General features: G+C 40.0%; 1 protein-coding gene across 3 annotated transcripts in view; it reads left to right on the top strand.

The window, feature by feature from the left end:
• Nucleotides 1-24,581, top strand: part of PLPPR5 (phospholipid phosphatase related 5) — a 120,227-nt gene that overhangs the window by 37,931 nt on the left and 57,715 nt on the right. For all 3 annotated transcript variants that reach the window (XM_045478390.1, XM_045478388.1, XM_045478389.1), the window contains one exon: nt 3,331-3,581. In XM_045478390.1, coding sequence (XP_045334346.1) covers nt 3,331-3,581 — 251 coding nt within the window. The remainder of the gene's footprint in view (nt 1-3,330; nt 3,582-24,581) is intronic.

Below are 24,581 nucleotides of genomic sequence, written 5' to 3'. Positions count from 1 at the left end.
GGGGGAGGGGCAGAGAGAGAGGGAGACACAGAATCGGAAACAGGCTCCAGGCTCTGAGCCATCAGCCCAGAGCCCGACGCGGGGCTCGAACTCACGGAGCGCAAGATCGTGACCTGGCTGAAGTCGGACGCTCAACCGACTGTGCCACCCAGGCGCCCCTGAGCTTTTTTTTAAAATGTCAACAAAAATGCACTGGTGATTTTATTAGAGGAAAAGATTTACTATCACTATATTGGACACCTGAAACTAACATAACATTGTATGTTAACTATACTGGGGTTAAAGTTAAAAAAATATATAAAAAAAATTTAAAAAGCATTTTCTGATGACATTAACCTTCAGTCTGAAATTCTAGCACTAATACATATAAGTACTGATAAGTTATTGCAGATCATTTCAATTCAGTAGAAATTTGGCCAAGACAAATTTTTAACTGACACAGTAAAGTTTAATATAAATTATTATTTCTTGTATTTATCAGATTAAAAAGTATTTCTGTATATAGTATACTAGATAAAATTTAAGATAAATTCTGATCTGTATTTAGATTAAGATTAAGGATAGAGTACCCTTCAATATCCTTCTCATAGCAGTGGAATCAAGATGAAGACTATGGAGATATTATGCACAGACAAGCAAAGCTATATATAATCCCACTTAAAGACTAATCAAATGTCATCATGCCTATGAATCTCTCTAAAGATGGGAGGTTTTCATATCTAAGACTGTTCTTTTTATTGCCATCAAGTTATACATCTCCAGAGCCCTCATTTATACTAAGTGATAACTTTTCTATGAAACTTTATTTTTTTGCATGCATCAATACTATGTTCTTGACTCGTTTATCTTTGCATGAGAGACGTTTAATAACAAAATAAGCAATAATATACTCCAAACTAAAAATGATGAAATTGACACTGTCCAAAATACTGTTAAAGCAAATTTTATTATCCCTACTTAAGTAAATATTTTTCAGCATTTGCACACATATTACTAAGGAATATATACAGTAAACCATATTTCTAAAGACTATACACAGTAAAGCATGCTTTAAATCTCTGTATGTTTCTTATTATATGATTTTATGAAATATTTAGGATTGCTTGATTTGTTTCTTTTCCCTTGTTCATTATGATTTGGATGTTTCCAGTTTGTTCTAATGGGAAGTTTATAAGCAAAATATTACTGCATCATAGGGCATCATTCTTTTTTTTAAGTATTATTTGATTTGATTTGATTTGGTTTGATTCGATTTGATAGAGAGAGCATGAGCAGGGGAGAGAGGGAGAGAGAGAGGGAGAGGGAGAGAGAGAGAGAGAGAGAGAGAGAGAGAGAGAGAGAATCTTAAGCGGGTCCCACGCTTAACATAGAGCCTGATGTGGGGCTCAGTCCCACAACCTTGTGATCATGACCTGAGCTGAAATTAAAAATCAGTGGCTCAACCAACTGAACCACCCAGGTGCCCCAGGGCATTGTTCTTTGTACGGATTTTATTCTGGCGGTCAGCACAGTGGATACTGTCACGGGATCTCACTTTAAAGTATCTTTATAGTCAACTACAATACTGGTCTTGGGCCTGATGCACTGAATATTTTAATTCAAAAGCACATTTGGGAACTTTGCAAGTATGAAGAGACATTTCCATATCCGTATCAAATACTTTTCTCTACTTTAAACAGGAAAACTTATTACAGCAGATAAAGAGAGTGGTTTGGTTAAATAAAATTAGTACATCTTAGCCTAGATTCCAAGGGAGTAGAGATGAAGACTTACCATTTAGGTTTCCATGCTGGGCCATGATGGTTGGAAGGAGAGTTTATGTGCATTAACATTTTATTGAGTTCCATTTTCTTTCATTTCTCTGCTTCTCCTAAATTTCTTCTTTTGCTAACATTTACTTGTATGACTCATGAAATGCTGGGAAGATGTAAAGAAAAAGCTTTTTATTATTTGCTTTTAGAATTTTTAGACAAAGGGAGAACTAAGGTCTTGTCTCATTGCCATTTGTATACACATAGAGTTTTGCTATGTGCAGGTTTGTGTGCATGAGCCTTTTATAATTTTATATAATATTTCAAAAATTAAAAGGATAGCCATGCATCTGATACTGGAAAATTATTTGATCCTGCACAACTTTCCTGGTGACTTCCTACACAACAGCCAATGATTATGTAAAGATTTAGCAAACAAACAATCCTGAAATGTAGAACTAAGAAGAAAGCTGTCTGATTATTATAATAGAACTATATGGCTTTTTAATAAATGAACTGTTTGGGAAATATTCTTTTGGTATAATTTTAAAATACCTGATGGAATTTTATTTCCCCAAATTATAAAAGAATAAATCTCTTCACATTGGTACCACATCCTCAAAGGCTGTAGCTGTAAGTTTAATTGAAAACGATGCCAAGGAATGTATTTTGCCTATGCTACCTGAGGAGAAAAATAAGTTTTGGTTCTAATGACCAATGGCATTGAATGTGGAATATTTTTTAATTTGAATAAATTGCCAAGTTCTCACAAAAGGGGACAAAAATTCTGTAGATACTTAATTTTATACCTTCAGATAACCAAAGGAAATAAATTTTAATGCTGTGAAGATAATTGAAAAATTATAATTTTGTTTGCATGATTATTTACTAAATTGCCCAAAATTTGATAAACTAAATTCCAACCATAAAAGAGAAGGTGGGACTAAGTTACTAGCTGTTAAGTGGCTTTTTAAGATGTTTTTGTGAAAGCAGTGTAGAGATTAATCTGAAACATTCTTCTTTACTTAAGATTTTCCATGACATTTAAATGAAAACTAATGGTGTTGGATTTTACTGCTAAATGGCATCTCCAGCAGAGTTAATATCAGTCCGAATGGGTTTAAGAGGCATAATCAAAGGGAGACAACTGCTTTGCTTTATGTTTGTAAGGTGCGAAATATTTTCAAAATAGGGAAAAATAAAGATTGGTAACATTGGTTGAAGGTGAGAGACTGAGCCCTCTCCAGAGAAACATGTCTCCTTTTTAAAAATCACATTATCCAAACACAGTCTTAGAATATATCTTCTTCTTTTATCTTATAAACCTGCCATGCATAAAACTGTAGCCAGTGGTAGACAGCTCAATATGTTAAATAATTTAGCTCTCCCACTACTCCAGAAAGCAAAGAACTGGAGAGAAGTGGAAGTGGAGGGAACCATATGTTTGTAAGTGTATTTTATAGTTTCTAAAATATTTCCATGTTGGTTTATTGTAAACTGAAATACAAAAACAAAACAAAACAAAACAAAAACAAAAACAAAACCGCAAAGAGTTAAAATGGTTTGTTTTCTTCCTCAGGTATTTATACGTTTGGGCTATTTGCTACAGATATCTTTGTAAATGCTGGGCAAGTAGTTACCGGGAATCTGGCTCCACATTTTCTTGCCCTTTGTAAGCCCAACTATACAGCACTTGGATGTCAGCAGTATACACAGTTCATCAGCGGGGAAGAGGCCTGCACGGGCAACCCAGATCTCATCATGAGAGCAAGGAAAACGTTTCCATCCAAAGAAGCGGCTCTCAGTGTCTATGCAGCTATGTATCTGACAGTAAGTAAGGATTATTAACCAGTCTTAGTCTGTCCTTCTGTTAATTCTCCTAATGAAGAAATTATTTTTCTCTGCCATAATGGAAGTCACATTAACAGCTTTCTGTAGGCCATTTAATTTATTTTTAATAATAGCTGTTTGTACTGTGGATAAAATTAAGTCAGTTGACTCTCATGAGATTATGTGTGGGTAGTGGTTGCATTAAAAAATATAGCCATTAGCATTTCTATTTGAGAATATGTTTGTCTTTATGTTAAATAGGGTTTAATGGAAACAAATTTGTCCCATAGCAGTCCCCATAATCTTGCAATAGCCCAATTAAGAAAACTACCCAGGCCTCTCAGCTACCTACTCAAGCTCTAATATTCTCTGGTGGTGGTAGGGAAGGGAGCACTCTTTTTTTAGAAAGATTTTTTTGTTTCATTATTGGTAACTATATCATCATAATATCTCAACCAGTGTTTTAATATTTTCTCACAGAACTAGCCAAAATGTCCTTATAAATTATTTTTTCCTTTATTCTTGAGTCTTTGCCCTCATTTTAGTAGTGAGAGCCAGGCCCCTGGTGTAGCTATCCGGGACCTCTAGGTGGAAGTAAGTGGTGATGGTTGAGTGCTTTATTGAGACGCAGGAGCAGAAACAAGGGGAACCTTGGCAGGTAGCTCTTGGCCCCTGCATTCCTGCCATCAGCCTTTTCCTCCATCACCACGATCTGCCTTGCAGCTATGGAGCTGGGCTCCAGAAAGCGTGCTCTGTAGGCTTTTCCATGGCTACAGTATGAGGTTCAGAGAATTTAAATGCCTTCGGCGGTTCTCCTTTCTAATGGTGCCCATAGCTACTTTCTTCTGATTTTAGCTCATTGACAGGAGATCACAAACAAAATTTGAAACCAAATTTTATCACTGCTAATGATTTGAAAAAACTCAGACTTATTTTTACCCTCAAAGAGGTATTTGATTATGGAAATATCTCTGATATTCTTTTTTTTTTTTTTTTCAACGTTTATTTATTTTTGGGACAGAGAGAGACAGAGCATGAACGGGGGAGGGGCAGAGAGAGAGGGAGACACAGAATCGGAAACAGGCTCCAGGCTCTGAGCCATCAGCCCAGAGCCTGACGCGGGGCTCGAACCCACGGACCGCGAGATCGTGACCTGGCTGAAGTCGGACGCTTAACCAACTGCGCCACCCAGGCGCCCCTCTGATATTCTTAATGCAATCATGTCTGCTTATCTCTAAAAACAAACAAAGAGCCAAGCAGTAAAGTACCCCATGACACCTCTACTTGAGATCGGAAATAAAATTACTAAATAAGCAACAATTTAGGAGGGGAAATTTAGCATTGTACATAACATTCTCAGTGGCAGGGTAATTTTGGAGGCCATGAATGTATGCATTTTAACATTTCTAAAGTTTTCGGGCCAAGCTAATTCTATCCCTCACAGCCTGGACTTTTTAAAAAATCCATCAAACAGGATTTTGTAGAGTAAAAGATCAAATCCCATCCTATCCATTTTCTCTTCCACTGTCTTCTGACTTCTGTACAGTTTGTTAGTTACAACTCCCTTTTTCCCCTCTCAGTGTGCTCCCAACTCCATTCCTTTAATTTCCCCTGATTTCTTTATTCCATCAGCTTTACTTTCTGTTTCCCATTCTCAGGTACTTCTAGACTTGATATGAAATCTGTTAATCCATGCATATTCTTTCCTATGCTAACCTGCTTGATGACATGTTACACCTCTTTTAGAATATGAAGCATTCAGCCTTAAAATGCAGATTTAAAACTTGAGTGAATCAGAAGTCAGAAAATACTTTTCATTCATTGTCATCACGTCTAAATCTGACACTGGTATTTGTATCTGAGTATGAATTGCAAATGTACCTGCATATACATATGTGATCAAACCAATGACTTGAGACAAATTCTAGAATACTCTCTGAATCCAAACAAATCCTGTTACATTATTTTAGTACTTAATAGATGGTAGATTTTGCTGTATAACCAGCATTTGCAAATGGTGGCAAATGTGCTAGTATTGTAAATACTTGATCTTTTTGTTCTGCCAAAATTGTGTTTTCAAAGGCATTGCTTTTAGGACAAGACATTATCTTTTTAAGTACTGGCGAAATCTTAATATCTTACCTTGCCTCTAGTCAGCTGGCATGTATTTTAGCAACTTCTTGGATATATATATATATATATATATATATATATATATACACACACACACATACATATACATATATATAATAGATACATAATTATCTGTATATTATATAATAATTATTATTATAGAAAATATTCATTGAGAATTTGTTATGTGTCAAGCACCAAGTGCTTCACTTTTACTAATTCATTTAATGTATTACTAATTCTTACTGATGTCTTAAAATTTATTCTTTATTTATTGTAACTACTATTTAGGTAATGATTGATTATTGGTACTAATTTTTTGAATCCTCATAAAAACTCCTTGAAGTATGTGGCATTATTATGCCCATTTTATAGATGAGGACACTCAGAAAGTGAAGTAACTCGTCCAGATCCATAGAACCACACATTTTCCTGGCTACAATGATTCCGAGTATTCCAGAGAAGGAATCACTGAATCATACTAGCCCTAACGTGTGCATGATCAGCTGAATTTCCTCCTGCTGCCACATAATCTCAGCATCCATCAAGGTTATGGTTGAGGGTTCAGATGGTAGATATGTTTAGAGAAAAAAACATTTAACAACACTGCAACTCTTGGAAATCTTCTAACATTAAAACGTGGTTCAGACTAAAAGTCAGGATTCCTACTTGTAATTACATTGAAGGGTACCTCTGTATTTTTAACAATAGATTCTGTTCTCTACTAACTCCTTTTCTCTCTTCCCTACACCCATTTATGAGTATGTGAGTGTGGGTGGCTGCCATGGCAACTCTGAATATAACTCCTGCTGCAAATGTAGGCATTACAGTCAGGTTTTGCTGTTATATTTGATCCCATATACATATATATTTCTTCCCAGTTTCACTAGAGACACCTTGGGAAAACTTTATAATAGAAGTGTCGGGGTATTTCGAGCTAATACGGTCTCGTGAAATGCTTGCCAGAATTTTGATGAGTAGGTATATAGGAGAAAATAGCCATATAATCAGTATTTTCTGTGGAAACAGGCTTAAATTGCTGTATTTAGATATATGTTTGTTTAATGTTGTGTAAGTGTGATAAACATATGTACATACATAATAAAAATAAATAAGCCATATTATGAAGTATATGAATAAGAACTGAGAAATATTTTTCTGATGTTTCTCTTTGTGGATTAGTAAATAAAATGAAGGAACTTGAAGTCTCCTTTAGCATTTGACTTTAATTAAGGCTTTTGGGGATAATTTGATAACAGAGTTGTTCCCTTTTGCTTTACTGAGAACTTTCAGGGGAAAAAAATCCCTATGCCTATTTTTGCAAATGTTGTTGGTTTCCCAGGAAAACATTCTGAAGGTTATTTAACCCTCAACCATTACATTTATAATTCAGTGTTAAGTCACATTAGAATAATATTTAAATTTAGCTTTGTGTTATTCATTTCATATAAAGCGAGCAGTTTTTCTAATTGTAAAATGAACTTCAAAGTTGAGAATGAGAAAGTGTTTCATGACTCTCCAGTTGATCTTATAAATCAGTGACAGGAAGACATAAAATGATCTCTTTAGGTTACTTCCAATTATGACCTTATATTGACTCTCTGAAAAAAGAAAGAAAGAAAGAAAGAAAGAAGGAAAAAAGGAAAGTAAGAAAATGAAGAAGGGAAGAGAGAGAGGAAGAGAGGGAGGAAGAAAGAAAGAAGAAAGGAAAGGAAAAAGGAAAGGAAAGGAAGAAAATGAAGAAGGGAAGAGGGAGAGGGAGAGAGGGAGCAAGAAAGAGGAAAGGAAAGGAAAAAGGAAAGGAAAGAGGGAAGAAAGAAAGAGGGAGGAAGGAAGGAAGGAAGGAAGGAAGGAAGGAAGGAAGGAAGGAAGGAAGGAAGGGGTCAGCTACACTTGTTGGCCTGTTATTATTTTTGGTTGTGAACAAACCACCCTTCAAAACAAGAATTTGCTGTCCTCAGGATTCTGTGGGTTTTACTGGTCCTTAGAACCTTGCTTCTCTCATGTGTTGTGTTCAGCTAGGGGTAGATGGGGCTGGGACAGCTCAATAGCTGGGCCTCTCTCATTCTCAAGAGATTTTCTCCGAGAGCATCTGAGAGCAGCCTTCCAAGAGAGCAGAGACCTGAGCTACAGGGCGTCTTGAAGCTTATGCTCCAAAACTTGTTCACCATCCCCATCTCTGGACTCTGTTGGTCCAACCAAATCCACAAGGCCAGCCCAGATTGATGGGAGCAGAGAAACAGACTCCACCTATAAATGGGAGGCGCAGTACAATCAGACTGTAAAGAAGTTGATGTACTAGGAAAAGAGGAATTTGTGGATATTAAACAGCTCACTGCAGTCTTTTCCCAGAATATTAGTGGAAAGCTCTGAAGTATCATTACCCCCCACCTTGTTGGTGTCCAGTCTTTGGCATCTACATGCTCTTGCTGCCAACACAGCCACCTTTAATAATAATCTCATGAGGTCCCATGTGCACATGGGCTGCCACAGGCTGCCAAGACGAGGGTTAAATAAACACGACCCACTGGTATCTGTTTGCCCTTCGTTTAGTAATATTTTACCTAATCTGTGTAGGGGCATGAACAGCTCCTCAGTGTGGGGTACAGGAATTTGGGGGATGCATGGCAGTTTTCCTGCAGCCTTTGATTTCATGAGACTGGTCAGGGATTGTGTTTGAAGGCGAAACATCAAAGTGGGTGGAAGGTAAAGCTCTGGGCTGCCCTCATGTATTTGCCTTCAGTGACTGATGAGATCTGGCGGCTATCAGAAGGCCATTCCTCTAAATCTTCCCTGCTCAGAAGTAATTTAACGCTGAAGTGTGTACGATCCCTGTGCTCTAGATTTCAAATGAGCAAATCTGTGGTCTACTAGATAATATATTAAAAGGTATTTAGTGGGCACTCGTTCATAAAGTGACTGCTATACTATTACTGTGACTACTGTTGCCGGGACCACTGGTATTAATCGATGGACAATTTTTTCCCGTCAGCCTTCAACCAAGTGTCATAGGGGATGGGGAGGTTACTAAAGACATCTGCAAAGTACCCATTTAGTTCCAATGTTTTCGTTACCATGGCCCCCTTTTATAATTTACCTTCTTCTACCACACTCCTCCATGAACTTTATATTTCTAAATCTTCTGTCTAATATGATGCTTTCCCATCTCAACTTAGGCCCAGATATTATTTTAAAAAAAATTTTAATGTTTATTTTTGAGAGAGAAAGAGGGAGTGCGAACAGAGGAGGGGCAGAGATAGAGGCAGACACAGAATGCAAAGCAGGCTCCAGGCTCTGAGCTGTCAGCCCAGAGCTGGATGCGGGGCCGAACTCACCAACCGTTAGATCATGGCCTGAGCCAAGGTCAGACGCCTAACTAACTGAGCCACTCATGCACGCGTAGGCCTAGATATTAAACAGTGGCCCATGATAAAAAAATATATAATAATGCTGTTTTGAAATTGTACACATACAATTATTAAAATGGCACACATACAGCTATTAAATATAAAGCAGTAAATGATTAAAGACGCCTGCATACTCTGCATCTTTACCTTAGTTTTATCTGGCTTCTGTAAGTGCCACTATAACTGGGTATTCTGGGATTGACTCATCACTTTATAATGGTTTCTGGTTCCCCAGTCACATCCCAGAAGTTCCTGTGTCTTCCACAATGTATCAGAACCAGTAAGCAGCATGAGATCACCATTGCTGCCAACTGACTTAATACAGTTCCGGCCAACAGCAAAGAGTACTGACATTTTAGTTAGTGCCTGTGGGTGGGCTTCTTGTGGGTAAATATACTATTCTATTAAGCTCTTAGAAATATTGAAAAGTATGTCATAGAATTCCGTTAATATGTCTGGGGCTTCCTAGGTGTTCACCAACTCCAGGTTCGGGATTTCTGGCAGCACTAGCACATTCTATTTAGGAAAACAGGACTTACTCGTATAGGACAATATAAGACAGAGTCAGCCCTGTGTTATGACTTTTGTAGGCCCTAGGCACTTGTGTTTTCAGGACCTCCTCTGCCATTGAAAATATGTATATGCTTTATAGCCTCACTGCTATAAAAACAAATTAATAAATAATGTATATTAAATATTTTCTTCAACTTGAATGTTCACTTTTCCTTCTGATTTTAAAGGAAATTAAAACAGTTTTTTTGGTCCCTACAAGTATCTGGGATCTAAGTTCCATGCCTACTGGATAAGTTTGCCTTAGAGATAGTGCATAATAAAGTTCTAGATGGAATATGAATGTTAGTGTATCTGGTGATGACAGTGAGAGCCATTCAGTATCCAGGAAGGAAAAGATCACCGTGGACAAGTACCATTGGGGAGTGCTTCAGTGGGAAGTGGCACTTGGCCTGGGTCTTGAAGATGAATATGATTTGAATAGGTAAAGAAGAGGCATTCCAGAGATGGGGACAATGAAAGCAAAGACAGCAAGCAAGAAACAGCAGATACAATTAGGAACTAGTGAGGGGAAACCTCAGATGGGGAGTATATATGGGATTTAAGGATTAGCAAGAATAAATAAATCAGAAAGTCACTGTAAACCAACCTGAGGCTTCACATTTGGGTTAATAAGTAAGACGGGGTTGAAAACTGTCATTACGGCAGTGCTTCCGAATTATTTTACTTAATTCAATTCCATAAATATATATGGAATACCTATAATGCGTTAAGCCTGAACATACTGATATCAACTCCTTCTGAAGTTTAAAATGGTCCGATAGAGCATAAAGAGGGAATTAAAAAGGAGAGAAACTAAAAGTAAAGGGAATGTTATAAGGAGATTGTCAAAGAATCTCAGATATGAAATAAGGATTTGAAGATTGAGAGCCCAGTGCTGATGAGACCAGAGTCAGATGAAATGAAGTGAGATGAAATGAAATTCCTAGTTTCTGAGAAATGGAATGAGCTTGGGCGCCATGAGCTGCCATCAGCCTGAGCCATGGCAGACTGAGTATAGCTTTGAGTAGTTGGAAATCCCTAAGCATTTTCTCTTAGAGCACAGGAATAGGAAAGCCGGACCTAGACCCACAACCAGTGCTCCTGTATGCATTGCAGGGTTTACACACCATCACTGCTTACTTCGATGCTTTGGCTAAACTTAGCCAAATCCCTGGGCCCGAGTTTAGTACTGTGTCCTGCTCTTAGATTTCAGCCCTCAGTCCTCCAGCTTCCATTTATGAGAAAGTAACAGTCTAGCCTCATCCTAAGTACTTTTTTTTTATAGGCCTTAGTCTTCACAGTGGCTGGAATGAAAGTATGGCTGTCTTCATTCTACAGGTAACAAAACTGAAGATACAAGAGGCTAATTAGCTTGCCCAAGGTTATATAGCTAGTATTTGATAGAACCAGAAATACAATGCAGGCCAGTATTGACTCCAAAGCCAGTATTTGGTCTTTTATATCACACTACTTCCTGGCATGTGCCCCAGTGAAAAGGAAGCAGCCACATGCCCAGTCATGAAGAAAACTGGCCAATTGATTTTTTTTTAATGTTTATTTATTTATTTTGAGAGAGAGAGAGAGGGAGAGAGAGACAGAGAGCATGAGCAAGGGAGGGGAAGAGAGAGAGAGGGAGAGAGAATCCTAAGGAGGCTCTGTGCTGTCAGTACAGATCTCACAAACCATGAGATCATGACCAGAGTCAAAATCAAGAGTTGGATGCTTAACCGATTGAGCCACCCAGGCACCCCTAGTCCATTGATTTTAATTGAACATCACACGATATGAATTAGGAAGGTTGTTGAAAAACTGTACTCCATAAATTCCTGTCCCATGTCCTATTTTCCAGATAGCCAAATTGCTCAAACCCTAAAAGTAATATAAATGGTCATGATTATTGGATTTTAATTGTACTTTTGATTGTAAGTGAATATTTTATTCTTATGATTCTTAGTTTTTAATATCCTATGTTCTACACATCATTTGAGATGCTAAAGAACTTTAATTGCTTTTGAAATGACAACTTTTATGTTACCTTTTACTTCTTTACAATGTACAGTAATTGGATACATAATAACCTAACCAGCATTGGCGGTGCTTAATGCTCATTAGACCTCCGTGGTAGGCACTATCGCTTTGACGGGGTCCAACAGAACCCAGTTTAACAATGGGGAGCTCTACATGTGTGATCAAGCATTGCATCTCTTTCATGCCCAATAACACGCCCACATCCATTTTTCAAAAGATGCATCAAGCTTTGCCACAGAAGGCATGGCCTTGCTCCTGAGCTCCAGGAGCCAACACGGTGATTCTCTTAGCTCTGGACTGTATGCTTTCTGCCGCGACATCTCAAGCACCATAGAACCTGTGGATCCTGTGGCCCAAGTAGCAGGGCTGCTTGCCCTACAGCCTGTACTTGTTGTAGAGCCCTTTTCTTCTCCAGGCCCCACTTAGAGCTGGCAGCTTTTCATATCATCTGGTATATAGGCCAGAAAAATATTCATAGGTATGAGATGTGTTTCCCCAAGAACACATAGTGATCTGAGGGTGTTGTGCTTCCTTTTTTGCGGTAGTGGTACAAGATGCAATAATTTGTCTTTTAAAGCTTTGAGGGGATGTTTAGCATACCCCTGGCCAATGGATCCCTAAAAACTTTACTGATTTCCCAGGCCCCTGAATCTTACAGGGCTTATCTCCCAAGATCTGGAATGCGTGTATCTTTCCAAGACCTCCAGTGCGCTGACCATCTTTTATCTTGCTTGATCAGCATGATATCTTTGATGCAAAGAATCAATACGATGGTCTCTTCAGACTATGATCTGGCAAAGAGCAGGAGAGTTAATGCATAGGACTGACATAAACCATGATGTAAAACTTTGCCTGTTCCATGTGAATGTGAACTGTTTCTCATCCTTTTTCTTTTCTTTTTTTAATTTTTTTAATGTTTATTTATTTTTGAAGGAGGTATGATAAGAACCACTACCCCTACATTCTTGAGATCCTAAGAGGTAGATAAATCTCCACCATCCCCCCTTCCTTAATGCAGTATTGTTTTTGATTCACTATCTTGGCAGGAGTGGGGATATAGTTTCATAAGCATCCTATTAAATTCCCCCAATAGTCTACCTGCCAAGGGGAAAATGTCCACTAGATGTGTTCACAGACCTAGTAGACTTTGGCCCAGGTTCACTTACTACCTAGTCCCCATGGGACCTTAAAGCAGGGAGCCATGATGATGCTAATTCAGGTCTCCAGGCAATCAGTGTCCCCTTAGACTCTTTGTTCAATAGTCCTCAAAATGCCTGGATATTCTCCTCCCCCCAGTATGTAGTCACCTGAATAAATGGTCATAGGTCCTTTTGGGGAAGGACTGGGAAAATCATTACAATACATACTTTCTGTAGTGTTGTAGGGTCCTTCCCTCTAGGGACCTGCTGCCTGTTCAGTCAGTGAGTTTCATTCCAGTTTGGTAACTGCACAAAGGATTGAAATTTTTATTGGGGCATCCACTTTCAGCTCTGCATTCTTGTTATCTTGTGGGTATGTATTGAGTAGTCTTCTGGGCTCCTTATCTATTTTGCCTCTAGGGCACACTATGTTCTATAAATCATCTCCAAAACTTTCTGCAGGTCAAGTCACCTTGCCTGTCACTCAGGGCCTTATGCATTGTTATGATAATTGAGACACAGCCCCCTAACCCCCACCATTGCTCCTATGATTAAGCACTGGCTACTGGCTTTTGTTTCTTCAGGCACTCCATGGTCTGCATGGATATAAAGGACCCAGCTCTGTGGTAACCTCCCCTACCAATGACCTTGGCTTATGGAGGAGAGGCACCCCTCAACTCCTGCACCCTGCTACTGCCCCTCTCACTAGCACATTCCTCGTGCCTCAGTGAATGGTACATCCATGAGGTCCTCCCATGGTACATCATCCTCTGGTGGGTCCTTGAGGCTCATGTTACATGTCCATTCCAGCAATGTCACTTCTCAGAGCCTTTTAATTCCTTCTTCCACCGTCTGCCGAAGCAATTCAGGCATGTCAGCTTCATCGAGAAAAAGTAATCATTTTCTCCAAGCTTTTAGGAGCCTGCGCAGCAAGGAGTTTTTACTGTTCCCCAGGGGCCTTGCAAGAGTATTAAATCCCATATCCCCGGGGAGAGTGTCCTCATGTCCACAAACTCTCCCTTATCCTGTTTCTGTTTCAGCATCTTTGATAAAGCACCCACAAAATCCCACCACGTAGGTCTCCCCTGGCTCCAACTGGTATGCGCTGGCTAATTCTTGCAGCAGTTTTGGGGCAGAGTCGCTTTCTTTCCTTATTCCGTTTATCACATCCTGGCAACTAAGCCCCAGTGGTTGGCCTGGCAGCCAGGAAAAGAGGTGGGAGCAGATCATGAGTGGACCCCTATTGCACTGGGGGAAAGAGGCTTCTCACTTCCCCACTCGAAAGTCCCTGGTATGGGTGGGGCTGGGAGGAGTGCTAGCCCTGAATAGGTAGGGGTGGTAGCCACGTCTGAAGGCTCTGAGCATTTAGAGGAATCTGATGAACCAAAATATTCATGTACATCCACTCAGATTTCCCCATCCCCATGTCAAGGTGTTAGATTTTTCTAACTAGAGTCCTGACCTTGGCATAATGGACCTGCCTTAGCTGAGCAGTCAGTGATATTTGAAGGTCCCTTGACTCTGAGCTAGTGAGTGATAAGTTTGGACTTCAGCTTTTTTTACTCTGAAACTCCAGAAACAAGAACTTTTTTTCTAAGTTCCCAAAGAGGAACTCTGGCCATCACACTCAGTTTTCATTTGTTTGTTAACTCTCCTCAGCTTTTCATTTTTCTTCTGTAGGGTGCCAACACAACTTAGTAAGAGTTGGCCAATTTCATTATCCCTCTAGTTAGTCATTGTTTCCATGGACTTCTCAGCTTCCCATGTCATTGGCCTGGTTAAGTCATTCCTCCCAATTAGGGTGGCCAGCCATCAGACTTCATACTTCCAGTGCTAAAAGCAGGAAAGTTTAGTGTAAACCAGGTTAAGTTGATTACCGTGTCTCCACCAGAACATTCTCCCAAGTCACTATTGGTGGGTTTTAGCAATTGGATTGTTACCCGGTGCCTCCATATACTTCACAAGATGGGGTCCTCATTTCCAGCAAGGACATGTCCCTAAACCCCATCTTATCACCTGTTTTCTTAGATCATCCCAATTCTTAGGATTCTCCACAAAGTGGAAGGCTAAGATAGAATTAGGAGCAGTATTAGAAATACAATTAGGAAGCTACAATTTATGGGAAGCTTGGAGGGAGGTAACACTTGTAAAAGATAGAACCTCTCAGAAGTGAGATTGGAGAGGGGGAATCTCAGAGTGTGGTGCATATTTGGCAAAGTCTCAACCAATCTTCACCAGAGGTTGCTCATTGGAAAAGCCTCATGTTGGGCATACATGGCCAAACCTTAGTACCCCTGCTGTGCTCCATCACTGGTTGGGGGCTGGCCAGAGAGATTGTGGCCTCTGCTCAAGCACTGTGAACTACATGTGGACATTCTCAGCTCACTGCCCTCCCTACAGCAGAATGGCTGGCTCTTTCCTGAAGGAAGAGGAGAGCAACTTACCTCTGTGGCTTGCCGCACTGCCTTCATCTTGTTCTCAGAGAGGTTCTATAAGCTAATGCACAGCAAGGGGTTACTACTGTGATGCATTATCTTCCGTGATTTTCTCTGTGCCAAAAATATTTTGAGTGCCTTAACATATAGGAAAAAAAAATTATGGCACTGTAATTTCAGTCATCAGCTCCCCCCACCCCTAAATTGAAGATATAGTTTAATTCAAGGAGATTTCTTGGCACCTTTTCCACCGTCTTACAAAAGAAGTTACCTTCTCCTGTGAACACAGTCTGCTTTGAGCCATTTGTTTATTTATGCCATCTAAAGAAAACCTTGGAACGGGAACAAAGTATTTCAAATAGCAAGGAGAAATCCCTCTATAATAATATAGAAATTTAGAATATAAAAATAACTATTATTACTGAATGCTTACTGTGCTAAGCACTTTACATACATATATTTATTGCTTTCTCTCCTTTGTCAAACATATTAATCAGGCATCTTTCTATATATAAAAATGTGTGCTATTAGTTTATGTACAATGTAGGGAAATGTGATTTCCTTAGACTTGCTAAAATTTCCACTATCAAAGAACAAAATCAACAACCACACAAAAACCTTCCATTAATTTGAGCCACCATTCCATTTCTGAAAGAAACTTCTAGAAAGATTAGTTTATATTTCTTCACCTTATCAACCAGTTTCAACATGAGTTTTGTTCACCCACCACCCCTCTGCCTGCCGCCACATACACTCTAACAATACTACTCCTTAGACTTCATCCACAGTGATCTTATCAAAAGCCTCTTCAGGGCTTTGTCTTGCCGACTGTCTCAACAACATGGTGACTCCAGCTCACACCCACCTATCCCAACTTTTCTCTTGTAAGACTTTGAGAACGTTATGTCCCATTTTGCTTCTTCCTTTATTAAGTGCTTTATTGCAATGTTAGAAGACCATCTACCAGTATTTACCAAGTCTCTGTTCTTGACCTTTTCTTTCTTCTGTTATCCTTCCCAAGTGCGAACTCATTCATTAACCCCTCCATGTCTTCAGGCGAACCCCAAACTCCTTCACTGGTCTTAACATCTCTCCTGAACTCCAGACTGTTCCTAACTTGAACAGATCGATGTGGTGTTCCATCAGCTCTTTACACTCAACGTTTCAGAAACCAAAATCATAATCATGATCTTGCCATTGCTCCAAATGTGCTCCTGCTTTTGTCTCTTCTGATTTGATTATTGGCATTCCTACCTTCCCAGTTACCCAAGCCTGAAATCTCTGAGTCACCCTCAACCTCTCCCACTTCAACACCCCCACATCCAGATGCCTGATTAATTCTGTTGGTCCCACATTTGGAATATCTTTCAAATCCAAACTCTTCTCCACCCTGCCCCCCATATCCTACTGTTTGAATTTGGCTCTTTTGTGTCATCTTGCCTTGACTGTTGCAGGAGCCTCCCAGATAGGCTTCCTGAGAAAATCCTACTCTCGTCCGTCCATACTACATTCTGCCCCTGGAGTCAACACTCCTAAAGCATGAGTGTTAAGCAAGTCTCTCTTTGCATAAAAGCTTTCTGTAGCCTGCCCTTACCAGCCCTTCAAGGGTCACACTCTTACATATGGCAGATGAGGCCCTCCTGGTCCTGGCTAAAATTTATCTTTTCCTATGGTATGTACTGAATTGTGTTTCTTGCCCCACTCCCCAATTCCCTACCCACCAACTTCATATGTTGAACCCCTAACCTCCAATTGATGGTATTTGGGGAGGGAGTCTTTGGGAAGTAATTAGGTATCTATGAGGTGATGAGGGTGGGGTCCTCATGATAGGATTAAATGCCTTTATAAGAAAAGATAGCAGAGAGCAAGCTGTCTGTTTCTCTTGGCCATGTAAAGACACAGCATGAAGGCAGCCATCGGTAAACCAGGAATAAGTCTCTCACCAGAACCTGACCGTGTTTGCCCCTGATCTCAGACTTCCTGCCTCCAGAACTGTGGGAAATAAATACCTGTTGTTGAAGCCACCTAGTCTGTGGTATTTTGTTATGGTAGCTTGAGCTCAGACACCTCTCTTATTTCATAATCCCCTCTTTTTTTTTTTAGTGTTTATTTATTTATTTTTAGAGACAGAGAGAGAGAGAGAGAGAGAGGGAGAGAGAGAACTGAGGAGGGGCAGAGAGAGAGAGAGAGGCAGAGAGAAAGAATCCAGAGCCCAACGTGGGGCTTGAAGTCATGAACTGTGGGATCATGACCTGAGCCGAGATCAAGAGTTGGATGCTTAACCAACTGAGCCACCCAGGTACCTCCATAATCCCTTTTTTCATGAGTTTAGTTCTCAGTTCATGGGAACTCCATTCACACTGGACCATTACCAGACACGAACCACAATAGTTTCATCTACTCCAGTACTTTTACTTTTGCTATTCTCTCCATCCGCAGTATTTCCAGTACCTGCAGATACCAGTCTGGTCAAAATTCTATTCACCTGTTATGTATTTGTCAAAATTGTCTACTATCAATAATAGAAAGCAAGACTGGCTTTAGACAAAATGAAGTGAAAGGGCAGGCTTAGAATCGAGGTTCAGACAATGAGCAGGAGCTGATGGGGTCTGAGCAGCCAGAACCGCAGTCAGAATCAGACCGCAGGAAGGGTGTGGTGCTCTGACCGCAGGACCACGGACAGTTCCACTCCTGCACCTCTTGATGCCTCCGCCAGCACGGCTGCCAGTGGAGCGGATGTTTCACTTTGTCTACTCTCTGTGTGACTTGCAGGCGTGTCTGGTTGACTGTGTGTGCATCATGTGCTAGCAGCAGCTGCTTGCCAGGGCTTGGAAGAAGGAGACATCCACCTTTGTGTGGTTTTGGTGGTGGGAAGGAGTATATACTTCTCATACTATAGAGTATGTCCTAGTACCAATAAAGGATTGAGATGCTCTATAGTGAGAAAAAAAATGCTCTTCACCTTTGTGACCCAGATCAAGGTTGGTCTTTTTGATGTACTGTGTCATCTTTTCTTTCTTTTTTTTTTTTTTTCTTTTTTTTTTTTTTCCAACTTTTTTTTATATTTATTTTTGGGACAGAGAGAGACAGAGCATGAACGGGGGAGGGGCAGAGAGAGAGGGAGACACAGAATCGGAAACAGGCTCCAGGCTCTGAGCCATCAGCCCAGAGCCTGACGCGGGGCTCGAACCCACGGACCGCGAGATCGTGACCTGGCTGAAGTCGGACGCTTAACCGACTGCGCCACCCAGGCGCCCCCTGTGTCATCTTTTCAACTGAAGTTAATCTCCCCATCTGCAGTGGCGTACCTAGTATATTTGACACCAAAGCAGATAATGTTTATATATTTTCCTCTATATGGAAAAAGTATTTTCAATTATAGTTATGTGATAACAATAGTAATCATTATTTTATTGATTCGTTTTTCAGTTTTAAAACAAGAAAGAGTATATTTTAATTTTAAACACATAAAAATTTGGAACAGTATTTCATGGATTTCTAAAATTAGAACTTAGAAACAAAAATACCATACATTCATATTATTTCATTAGTTCATTGTAATGGAATATTTCATTGTTTCATTATATTATTCCTTAAGTTAAACATAAAAAAACTCTTAAGTACTGGGGCACCTGGGCTCAGTCAGTTGGGCGTCCAACTATTGATTTCAGCAGGGGTCATGATCTCATGGTTCGTGAGATCGAGCTCTGTGGCAGGCTTTGCACTGGTGGCATGGAGCATGCTTGGGATTCTCTCACCCCCTCTCTCTGCCCCTTCCCCTCTTGCTTGCATGTGCGTTTTCTCTCTCTCTCTCTCTCTCTCTCTCAATCTCTCTCTCTTTCAAATAAATACACTGAAAAAAACCCAAGTAGTCACACAGATTGGCAGAATTTGAAATCACCCAAGTTCTATTTTTTCATCTTTACAATTACAATCCTACTATGGGTTTTTTCCCTCTCAAATCTGTTTAAATGTAGCAGCATTGCGGTTGGAGATATTCTGTGGCCAAAGCATGCTTAAGTGGCTCCCAACCTTTACAGATGTACTCTGTAGACAAATATGAGTAGCTGAGTCCACATGCCAGAAGTCAGATATATAGTTTGGAGTTCTTCAAATTAACTTCCATGTACAGTAAAATAATATTTACTAGAGATTATGCAATAAAATGTGCTCATCTGAAGCTTACATATATGTTCTTAACATTCAGTGGTAATTGTGGCAATTAGCTCAACTTAGACCAATGTCCCACTTACCATTGTTCCATAACAAATCACCCTAAACTTGGTGGCATAAAACGATTTACTATGTTCACAGATTTGCAGGTCAGATGCATGAAAAAGACACAGCATGGCTATCTTGTCTCTGCTCCACGATGTTCTGGCCTCAATTGGGAAGACTCAAAGTCTGACAGACTGTGTCTTGATATCTGGGGCATGGAAGATTGCTCATTCAGGTGTCTGCATCTGGGCTGGGACTTGAAGACTTGGGCTGCCCTCACATGGCCTTTCCATGAGCCTTGGCTTCCTCCCAGCATGGCAGCCTCAGTGGTCTGATTTCTCACAAAACACCAAGCACAGGTGTTTCAGAGAACTAGGCAGAAGTTCATAGGCTTTTATGAGTTCATAGTGTCACATCTGCTGCCTTTTGCAGGTGACCAGCAAGTCACAAGTCTGCTCAGATGCAAAGGGAGGAGAATTTGACTTCACCTTAGTGGGGGAAAAACAAGGGAGCAAGGGGTTGGGAGACTGTTGCAGCCATCTTTGAAGGATACAATCAGCCACCCCAACAAAAGATTCTGGGGGCAGGAGTGTATTATTACTACTATTGTTTACAATTGCCTGGCAATCATAAGGAGCAGATAGAGATTTAGTAGGCTTTCTTATTGCGTCCCTTTATTGCCTGCATCTGGGGCTGAATGTTGCCACTGCCCCACCCATTGTGTGCCACTGCTGGTGGTCTAATCTGGGAAGGCCTTAGTAATGTTGCATTTAAAAAGGGTCAAGATTACCATTGTTGTTTTATTATTTATGTATTTCTGCCTCCAGTAGAGTACAGGTTCGCTGAGGTTAGAGACCATTTCTTTATAGTACCACAATGCCAGCAGTAGCATGAATATAATACATATAATAGAAAAGTATGTTGATTGGTTCAAACGATGACAACTGTATGTTAAATGCCCACTATTTGTAACTAGGAAATTTAAGTAGATGACTTGTCCTTGTCCCCTAATAAATCTATAATCTCAAAGTATAGTGATGCAGAAAATGGTACTCAGATTGAGAGGCTGTGCTTACTCAAAGCACTGGATCAATTCCTCTGATAAATGGGTCTAATTCCTTAAATAAATTAAGTTTTTGCATTATTTTATGGAAATTTTTTTAGAGCCAAGAGAGAAGTGGGGACTTCTCACTTGGCACTTATATAAGGCCCACAGGTCCTTCCACTGAGGCTTTTTGCCACTCTAACCTCAACTGGGAAAATCTTTAATCACCCTCATAATTGGAGATGATGCCTGAATGGGATCTATGCACATCCTGTGGGCGGACAGGTCCCGGTGCACAGCTATAAATGATCCTAGTTACCCTAGTTATCCATGCCTGTGGACATGGAGGCAGCTGTATTAGATTCACAGAGATGGTGGCTGGTAAGGTCCCTGTCCCTAGCTGAGCCTATGACTGTTCACCGCTGTGTTCCCACCATCCTGCACAGCTCCGCTTTGGACCCTCTTAGTGTATAAGGAACCATAAAAAGCCCTAAAACTTAAGACCCTTGGCTCTTGTTTTCCCTAAAAAAGGGAATACTTGTATTTGTGTGAACAGCTGAATAATAAGTAACATCCTTTCACTGTGTGCGTTGGTTCTGTGCTAAATATTTTTCATAGATTATCTTGTTCAGTCCTCAACTTGTATGCCATAGATACTATTACAATTCCCAAGTTAAAGATGAGAAAATTGAGGCTCAGAGAAATTTAATAATTTTCCCAGAGTACACAGCTGGTATATGCTGGAGCCAGGATCTGAATCCAGAATGTTCCTTCAGTGTGCTCTAAACCACTGCCTTCCACTGCCTCCCCAGTAACTCAAGTACACATCCTGGAGTGCTGACCATGCAGAATTCCAGGTCTCTTAACCTTGGTTCTGTGTGGCTCACGTCTCTGTAGTTTCCCAGGAGTGAAGTTTTGACTCACATCATGGTCCCTTGCTGCTCACATGGCAATGGCATAATGCCATGTTCTAGCGCTGTTTGCTTCTTAGAGTGAGCCAGAAATCACAGTGCATTCATCAGATAAGAACACTAAAGGGAGCCACCACACATAAATCAGGCATATTTCTTATATTTAAGTGCTCTTATATATTCATTGCTATTATGTTTAACTTACGATGCCACCCACTAATTCATCTGGACCATTTTTTAACATGGAATCACTTTTTTTTTTAAATCACAGGTTTAACTCATTCTGTAATTGATTTTTTCTTATTCCATAAAGTTTTCTTGTTGGGTACTTTAATTTCTTGGAGTTAATGTGGTGTTAAGATTATAGCTTTGGAGTCATTTACAAATATGAAGAAGATAGGGGAAATTATTATTATTATTATTATTTTTAATGTTTTTATTTATTTTTGAAGGAGAGAGAGACAGAGCATGAGCCAGGGAGGAGCAGAGAGAGAGGGAGACACAGAATTTGAAGCAGGCTCCAGGCTCTGAGCTGCCAGCACAGAGCCCGACGCGGGGCTCGAACTCACAAGCCGTGAGATCATGACCTGAGCTGAAGTCGGATGCTCAACCGACTGAGCAACCCAGGCATCCCAAGATAGGGGAAATTAAATAGCAAAATTGGACAGTCGTAGGAGGTATTAATGTTAGCATGATAACCCTTCACTCCCACTCTACAAACTTGGTTCAGCCCCTCATCCTCACTTGCTGGGATAATCAATAAAATTTCCCTAGTATCCTCTCTTCTTACCTTTTGTGATCCACACATTCTTCAAGTAATTTTCCAAGTACCTGTCTAAACTGGGAATGATAACATGCAGAGCCAGTCTCATGGGTATATGAGCTTTGTTGTCATGTAGGCTCCAAGCTCAGGAGGGCCCCACACTTGGTGTAATACCCTACTGTCACCCTCTTGACATTCTTAATGATTTCTCAACAAGGGGCTTCTCGTTTTCATTTTGCCTTGGACCCTGCAAATTAGATAAGCAGTCCTGGTACCATATAATCATGCAATCCACCCTCCTTCCCCACTTCCCTCCTCATAAAAGCTCTAGAAGCTCCTCTGTGAATTTCCTAAGAATTCATGAAATACCATTTAGAAGCATCTGGACTTTCTGTAAACTTCCTTCTTTTACAGTTCTATGATTCTGTGACCATAAAGCACTTTACAAATGTAATTATTAAGGGATGTCAGAGATCTAATATTTACCCAAACACCCCAGAAATTGATCTAGTACTGTTTAACCTAAGATGGCATTAAATTTTCTTTATTTGGTTTGGTTTGTCTACTTGTTGTTTTATCAGACACATCACAATATTGACTTGTATTGACCCAGTGGTCACACAGTTCTTAGGATTCTTTTTTTTTTTTAAGCAGTGACCTTTATCTTTTCCTTTAAATTCACACACCTATATTGAGTTTTCCAGTAATTATCAGTGTCATCAATTATCTTAGTGTCTGATGAGAAATGTCTGAAAGGGCCCAAAAAAAAAAAAAAAAAACAAACCTTGATTCACTCCATTTTTGTCTTAATTCATGGTGCATGTATCACATTTTAAAGAAGAAGTTTAGATTAAAAAAAATCAAACAATTATAAGTTGGTTTAATTCCAAAACACTGAAAATAACAACTGGTTCAATTATGTATTAATCCATTTAACAGAAAATTATTGGGCACCTATGATGTGCCCAATTCATCACATTCAAAGACAATGACACTCAGCCCCTGGTCTCAAGGTGCATGCTTAACACTTAGATGTGGCTGGGAGGTGGAGGGGTATATTAATCTGCTAGAGCTGCCATAACAAAATACCCCCAGAAACTTATTGTCTTAAACAGCAGAAGCTTATTTTCTCACAATTCTGGACACCAAAGTGCAAGATCAAAGTACTACCAGCCTTGCCTCTAGTGAGACCTCTTTTTGGGATGCAGATAACCACCTTCTTACTGTGTCCTCACATGGTCTTTTCTCTGTGCTAGTGTGGAGAAAGCTCTGTAATATCTCTTTCTTTTCATATAAGGACACCAAGCATATCAGTTAGGGCCCCACCTTTATGACCTCATTTAATCTTCGTTATCTTCCTAAACATCTTATTTCTAAACATTGGGGGCTAGGGTTCAACATATAAATTTTGAGGGGACACAATTCAGTCCATAACCAGTGAAGTACCCCACAGTAGCAATAAAATGTGTATTGAGTAGTGCTTTCATAGATAGAAATGGACATAAGTTGGTGGGGTGGCCAGAAGGTTTCCAGGAAACAGAAGTGATTTCTCAGGGGAAGAGAAGCGGGGAAGGATGGTAGGTGTTTGAGGAGTGTATTAGTTTCTTACAACTGCCATAATAAATTGCCATAAACTTGGGGGTTTAAAACAGAATTACATTCTCTCACAGTTCTGGAGGCCAGAAACCTGAAATTAAGGGCTATGCTCCCTTTGAAGTCTCTAGGGGAGAATCCTTCTGTGCATCTTTTAGCTTCTGATGGCTCCAGACATTCCTTGGCTTGTGGCAGCATACCTTTAATCTCGACCTCTGCCTTCACATGGCCTTTTCCTGAGTGTATCCCTTTCTTACCTGTCTGTATCTCCTCCTCTTATGAAGACATTTGTCGTATCTTAAGATTCCTGACTTAATAACATCTGCAGACACCCTGTTTTGCAAATAAGGTAACATTCACAGGTTCCAGGGATTTGGACTTGGACATATCTTTTTAGGGGTCACTATTCAACCTACTACAAGGACTCAGAGAGATGGGATGACAGAGAATGTGGTGCTCTGCGGGGGGATTTTAAGCAGTTTAGCATGGCTAAAGCATAGACTCTGGGAAGAGAATGAGAAGACAAGGCTGGAGAAACAAGAAAAGGTCAGTAAAAATCGGAGCTTTATTCCTAATGCAGTAGAGAGCTGTTTGATTACTTGCCCCCACTGTGAGCTTTCTGCCATTCTTGCTTGCCCATTTAGAGATGTATACTGGTGGTGCACACCTTATCCAGCTAGCAGATGCATCTGTCTTTGTCCAGTGTGTTTTTTAAAAATGCAGTTACTTCCCCAAGAGTTTTACTTGGAGAATTTCATATCAGAACAATATAGCTA

Source organism: Leopardus geoffroyi, chromosome C1 (assembly GCF_018350155.1).
Source record: "Leopardus geoffroyi isolate Oge1 chromosome C1, O.geoffroyi_Oge1_pat1.0, whole genome shotgun sequence".
NCBI lineage: Eukaryota > Metazoa > Chordata > Mammalia > Carnivora > Felidae > Leopardus > Leopardus geoffroyi.
This window is presented reverse-complemented; position numbering and strand designations above follow the sequence as displayed.